The sequence below is a fragment of the Diceros bicornis genome, chromosome X (genome assembly GCF_020826845.1).
Source record: "Diceros bicornis minor isolate mBicDic1 chromosome X, mDicBic1.mat.cur, whole genome shotgun sequence".
In the NCBI taxonomy this organism is placed as follows: Eukaryota; Metazoa; Chordata; class Mammalia; order Perissodactyla; family Rhinocerotidae; genus Diceros; species Diceros bicornis.
This window is the reverse complement of record NC_080781.1, coordinates 94,998,176-95,004,562: the sequence shown is the minus strand read 5'-3', so window position 1 is coordinate 95,004,562 and position 6,387 is coordinate 94,998,176. Positions and strand designations below refer to the sequence as shown.

The window sequence follows — 6,387 nt, the reverse complement described above, 5'->3', positions numbered from 1 at the left end:
AAATTACCAGCCAACGGTATATACATCAAGCACTGATCCATGTGTTTCTCTGAAGCTATTTTGCAGATGTAATTAGGGTCCCAAATCAGTTGACCTTAAATAGAAAGATTATCTGGGTGGGCCTGACCTAATCCCATCATCCCTTCAAATAGGGGTCTAGAGTCAGAGACAGAGAAGTCAGATATTAGAAGATGAGATATTAGAAGCATGAGAAAGAGTCAATGTGCTATTGCTGGCTTGAAGGTGGAGTGAGCCTCATGGTAAAGAAAGCAAATAGCCTCAATGAGCTGAAAACAGCCCAGCTGACAGCCAGCAAAAAAAATATAGGATTGCAGTCCTACAGCTGAACTGAATTCTGAAAACAACCTAAATGAGCTTAGAAGCAAAATTTTTCCTCAGAGCGTCCAGATAAGATGTCTGGCTGACATCTTGATTTCAGCCTTGTGAGACCCTGAGCAGAGGACACAATGCTTTACACACGGATGTGTGAGTTAATAAATGAGTGTTTTATTCAGCTGCTAAGTGTGTGGTAATCTGTTGTGCAATAGTAAATGATTATATTATGGGACACAAATATCTGTATTATCTGTGCCCTTTATAAGTGGTCCATCTACAAACCTATTCCTCAGACTTCCTCATCATTAATTTTCCGATTTAATTCTAAGTCCCTGCCCAATCTTTTAATGACCACATGAGCCAGAGTAGATCCATACCTATAGCCATGATTGGTTGTAAACAAAGAGGGCAATCATATGAGCCACTGGTAATTCTACCCACTGGTAATATATCTCTTGTCCACTGTTTGTCTGTCATTCTTGAGTGGGGCTATAGTGCAGCAGATATCCACTTGCAGCTACTATCAACATACCAAGAAGATACATCCATGACTGGACCATTGTTTTATCCCTCTTTTTCTAACTGGTCATAAGGAACTCCCCATGAGGCCATATATGTTGGTTGAGAGAGAGACAATGAAATAGCAGAAGTAGGTACAATGTAATGTACTTGTGCCTTCTTGACTTTCTCAGGCCCAGGCTTTTAAATCCATTTCCAATTCATGGTGGAAACCAGGTGCTTACACCAAACTTTATTATTCAACAATAGTAGACAGAAACAAGTTCATAATGGGTGTCTCATTTGTGCAGAAAATTAATATCTCATGGTCAGGTGTTAAGTCTCTCCCAGGGTCTGGTAGCAAGCTTGGAGCAGCTTCCCAAATGGAGACTAGTTGCCAAGAGAAGAGGGCATGGATTTGCTCTAAAACTCTATGGGTGTGTATTCTAATTCTACTATTGGGGCTTTCTAAAGCTTCATAGACTCTGTCTAGCAGGAATACAACACAATTGGGTCTGCAGGGTCATGAGGATGAAGTGTCAGAGAACCTTCCTCTATAGCTTGGAACTATTGTAGATCTTTTTCTTGCTTTGGGTACCACTCAAAACTAGAGACCATATGGAGTTCAAGCACAAAATCAATATGATATATGTTGTCTCTAAAATCCGAGGCCTCAATTCCCACAGACTAAGTGGAGAAAGATCATCTGCAGGTAGATCAACTGCTATCCCTCCAGGGCAGCCCTTGACCCCTGGCCTCCCACCCTAGCAGGCATGCTCTGTTCCTTTGTGAGGCTGTGCTCCTGTGGCATACACAAATCCCTCCACTGGGTCCCTTTACAGCATAGATTCCGTAGTTGTTTAGTTTTACTTTGCAGAGCCTGTCTTCCTGGGGTTGAGAAGTTCCATTCTCTCTAGCTGAGGAGCTCTCCTTGGTGCTGCTGAGTGTATATTTTTTACTAATGACATCTGTCTGTGAATTGTAGTAGGCCCTATCCAGCCTGTGAGGCCCAGTTAACTCCTCGATCCTTTTGGAATTATAAGTAAACCCTGTTAGACAACTGAAGTTATTTGTCCAAAGTTATTTAGGTAGACAGGGGATAAACTTGGAGAAAAACTTGTGGTTCCTGAATTAGTCATTATTATTTACACTTTTAATAAGAACCTTCTATTTGTCAGGTACTGTGCTGGGCACTAGGGATACAAGTATAAAATAGACTGGATATGTTTTGAGATGCAAAGAGTCCAATGCAATGTTTCTCAATTTTTTAAACCGTGACCCACAATCAGAAATACATTTTTCATCACAACTCATGGTGTCTACACGTACATACATACATAACCGAAACACAAATTTCACCAAACAATATTCACCCTAACTACCTGCAATGCAAATTGATATTTTTATTTGATTCTATTCTATTTTATTTCATTAAAAAATTGAAAGTCTTGACCCATTGAATTAATTCAAGACCTATTAATGTGTGGGGGGAGGGGTAACTGTGATTTGACAAACTTGGGTCTATTTAATAATCTGTGATGTGTATCTTATATGGTACATATATTTATCCTTCCAGGCACATATTTCATGTGAAGGTAGGAGTGGGGAGCCTGAAAAGAGTCTCCGTATAAGCCAGTGCTTCTCAAGCTTCTATGTGCATAGAAATCACCTGGGGATCTTGTTAAACTGAAGATTCTAACTCAGTAGGTCCGAGGTAGGGCCTGAGATTCTGCATTTCTAATTAGCTTTCAGGTGATGCTGATGCAGCTGGTCCATGCACCACATGTTCACTAATAAGGATCTAAAAACCAAATATGTTGATGGATCTGCCGAACTGCTAAAGCAGGGCCTGATGAGAGTTTCTTGGGCGAGAACTCAACCTAGGAAAGAGAGTCTGCAGATGAGATATTAAACTGTGAGAATAGCACAGTCTCTATCATACAGATATTTTTTTTCCTGGTCTAACCCGCAATATCTAAATTTGGTGAAAAGGATATTTATGTATGCAAAACACACACAAACAAAATACACATAACTGATCGTTTTGCTAAAAAAGAAAGTCTGAAAGGTATTAATTAGAGTCCCAAGTAGCACTGGAGAGATACTAACAGGTATTTGGGTAACTATAACTCTCAAGTGAGGACAGGGCTTTATCCACACTTCTATAGGGATCAAGGGTGGGTGGGCATTGGCTCCAGAGAAATTGATAGGGCTTTGGCACCTTAGGGGCTCCAGCTCATTAGACAGTATCAGTAATGAGTACAGGACCCAGGAGAAGAGGCACAGTGTCCAGTGGACATGGCAGTATCCAGGAGAGAGTGGCATCCATCTCTCAGCTGCCTAGGCTTGTTCCTGGGCACATGTGAGACGTCTCTCAGTCCTGCTCTGTCTGGTTCCATCCACTTACCTGCTACTGCATGGGACTGATGTAGGAGCCATCCCTCCCCCCACCCCAAGTATCTGGTAGGGGCCGGGTCACAACACAACTCACATACTCAGTACCTCATTTGATCCCCTCAGCAGTCCCATGAAGCAAGTATTATCCCCATTTCACAGATGACAACACTGACCCTTATAGCAGTGGGTCTGTTATAACTGCCAGGTTGACTCCTCTAGCTATGAGTCCAAGAGGTAATGTGAGTGTTACTTATCATTTTACATTGTGAAAACAGGAATTTTAAGTGTCTTCATTGCCCTCATAAGCTCTCAGAACAGTTTAATCTCTTATCACATATTGTTTTCTGGTTTTAGTTATTTTTTATTATGACAAACATAATCCATATATCTTTTAGGGATAAGTGGAGATGAGTGAGCAAAGAAAAGGAATCACACATGGTGGGAGCCATAGGACGCTAGAGGACCCAGGAGAAAGGGCAGCAGTGCCATGGACACGGACCTACAATGAAGACATGGGGATGCGCAGTCGCAGAGGAAGGACATGGGGCTAACCTAACGATCAGGAGATTGGACTCATTTTTGAGAACAGCCGACCTATTTTTGGCTACCATGCAGGAAAACCATCACCTACTTTTTAGTGTACACACTCTCCGAGTTTTCTCTGTGCACAAATGCATTATACAAACATATTTCTATTTTTTCAAAAATGGGCTGATGCTGTATATGCGGTTCTGAAAACTGTTTTCTCTTTATTGTTATTTTACAATGTACCATGAACATCTCTTCCATGCACATGGGTGAAAATCCCCTACTCACAGACAGAGCACTGTAGTTGGATCAAAGGCTGCTGGTAACAAGAGTGACACCTAAAGCAAAGTATCAGCTTAAGGTTAAAGCACATAGCCTGGCAAATGCCTGCCAGGGAAAGCAGGGTTGGCAATATTCCCATCAGAGAAATCAGAATTAGAGGCCAAAGGCATTAAAGATAGGGGATATCATGTAAACCCCTTTGGCCCCTACCTCCGCCCCTCACTCCCCTGACACCTCGTTGGCCCCTTGGGGCGAATGGATCCTGTACATCTCTTTGCATCCAATGAAAACCACCCATTTTCTGTTTTTTCCTTAGCTCTTCCTGAGCCCTTGACATATCTCCACATTCTCTCATCATCTCCTCACCGCCCAAATGCCTTTCCTGTAGGTCCTCCTGATAGTCCTTGGGGGAGTCGTCCGTCCCCCTGTCGGTTTTTCTTTTTGCTTTCCGGGGCACATAATCTTCAGCCGGGCGCTTTTCGGCAGCCCGCGACTCACTCGCTGGCTTTGCCTGGGATTCTGGCTTGCCCTCGCCGCCGTGTGGTTTTCCCTCATCTTCAGACTTGCCCTGTGTGTCCTGCTTTCCCTCATCTTCCGGTTGTGCCTCATCATCTGGCTGTCCCTCATTCTGGAGCTTTCCCTTGTGCCCTGGCTTCCCCTCCACTTCCGGCTTTTCTGCCTCATCCGACTTTCCTTCATCTTCAGGCTCTACTTCATCTTCTGGCTTTCCCTCGCTTTCCAGCTTTCCTTCATTTTCATTGCAGACTTTTTCCATGTTGAAATTTCCTCTCCTGTTCCTGTCCTCGGGGTAAGGGGAAGAGGAGACAAGGGAGACTGATGGTTTGGGGGTGGAATGCAGGTCTGGATCGTACTTGCATCTCGTCCCTTCTCAGGGTTCCCCTGACCAGGCTCGGCCTCCAAGTGTGCCTTCTGCCCACCCTTTACCCCACCACTCCTCCCACACACGAGAGCCAACCATTTCCCTGGCAGGCCCTACCACCTTCTGTACCACCTATCAGCGTGGCGGGGTGTGTGTATATTATATGTGGTGGTGGGATGCGCAGTGGGGCCCTCAAATTCTGCCCAGGCCATGCCCTCCACACCACTCCCCTCGTGTCCCTGTCCAGTGCCCCTCCCCCTTTCACTGACCTGCAGGGCTTCTGGACAGGTTCCTCCTCCTCTTCTAGCCTAGCAGAGTGCTGGGAACAGACACGAAGACCTGCAGACAGGCAGCAGACAGGGGCAGGGGCTGCACGCTCAGCGGACTGAGGGCTCTTTGACTCCGGGCGCTCCTCATCCAACGTTTCCCTCCTACCTCCCCCGCATCCCAGCCGCCATTACCTTTCAGGCCTCGGGCGCCAGACCAGGATGCTTTCCAAACTGGTTGGGTCTCTGTGTCCCCCTCTCCTGCAGGCAACCCGCCCCCATCCCCACCCCCTTTTCGCGGAGGTCGCTATTTCCTCAAAGGCGCAGAGTGTGAGGCGGAGTTAGTTGCAGAATATGTCTACGTTTCACTGTCGCACTGCGGGGGCGCCCCCTCCCCATTTCAGGCTCGAAAATGGATGGAGGGCGCAGAGGAGGGGCGTCGAGGAGGAGGCGGCGGGGCCTGTTGCGGGGTCCTCCCTTCCATCTGCCCACGCCCGCGCCCCGTCCCCCTCCTCACCCACCTCCCGGACCCCTTCCCTGCCCCCTCCCCGCTGCTCCCGGATCCTACTCCCACCCACCTCCACCCCTGCCCGGGGCCGCCGGCAGCGCCCACCTCCACACTGACCTGCGGGCCCGGGACGGCCTGTGCCTCCTCGGGCTCGCCGAAGCCCGCTCGCCCCTCGCCCGCCGCCCGGGCAGCTCAGGGAGCTGGTTCCGCGCGGGGGACGGGACCGCAGGGGGGGGCGGGTGCGCGGGCTGCTGCCCACGGCGGCGCCCGGCCGGTCACGTGAGCGCCGCGTCACCCGGGCCCGGCCCCCGCCCCGCCCCTCTCACCCGGGTCCCCGAGGGACCGGCCAGTTGCGGACAATGGGGGGAGGGTAGGAGGGGGTGGGTGGCAAAAGGGAGTGGCGGAGAGAGCAGGAGGGAGGAGGCTCCCTGACCCGCAGGTGCTTTACCTGGCGCATCTCAGGTCCTTGCACAGCATCCCTCTGAGATGCCCCTTACCGCCGCGTGTGACAGCTGATCACACGAAGGGTACCAGGCTTCGCCAAGAGCGCTCAGCAACTGAGCCCCACAGCCGGCTTTCAAGACCCCCCTCTGCCTGACTCCAGGGCCCGGGTGGTGGGGCCCGCCAGGAAGCTGCGCTGCCACCTTGAATAACGGTGCTCCTGGGCCTCCTCTCCTCAGTCCACATGTTCT

General features: G+C 48.8%; 1 protein-coding gene across 3 annotated transcripts; it reads right to left on the bottom strand.

Annotated features, from left to right (window-relative positions):
- Positions 1-3,930: 3,930 nt before the first annotated feature.
- TCEAL6 (transcription elongation factor A like 6) lies at positions 3,931-5,915 on the bottom strand. 3 transcript variants are annotated; one of them, XM_058535254.1, is made up of 3 exons: positions 5,813-5,915; positions 5,191-5,260; positions 3,931-4,843 (listed from the first exon to the last, which is right to left on the bottom strand). In XM_058535254.1, exon 3 carries the CDS (start codon positions 4,814-4,816, stop codon positions 4,211-4,213), a length of 606 nt encoding a protein of 201 aa, XP_058391237.1. In that variant the 5' UTR covers positions 4,817-4,843; positions 5,191-5,260; positions 5,813-5,915; the 3' UTR covers positions 3,931-4,210. The 3 variants fall into 3 exon arrangements, with proteins under 3 accessions (XP_058391237.1, XP_058391239.1, XP_058391238.1); XM_058535256.1 differs by having other exon boundaries at positions 5,801-5,904; XM_058535255.1 differs by lacking the exon at positions 5,813-5,915 and adding an exon at positions 5,383-5,447.
- Between the last annotated feature and the right edge of the window lie 472 nt (positions 5,916-6,387).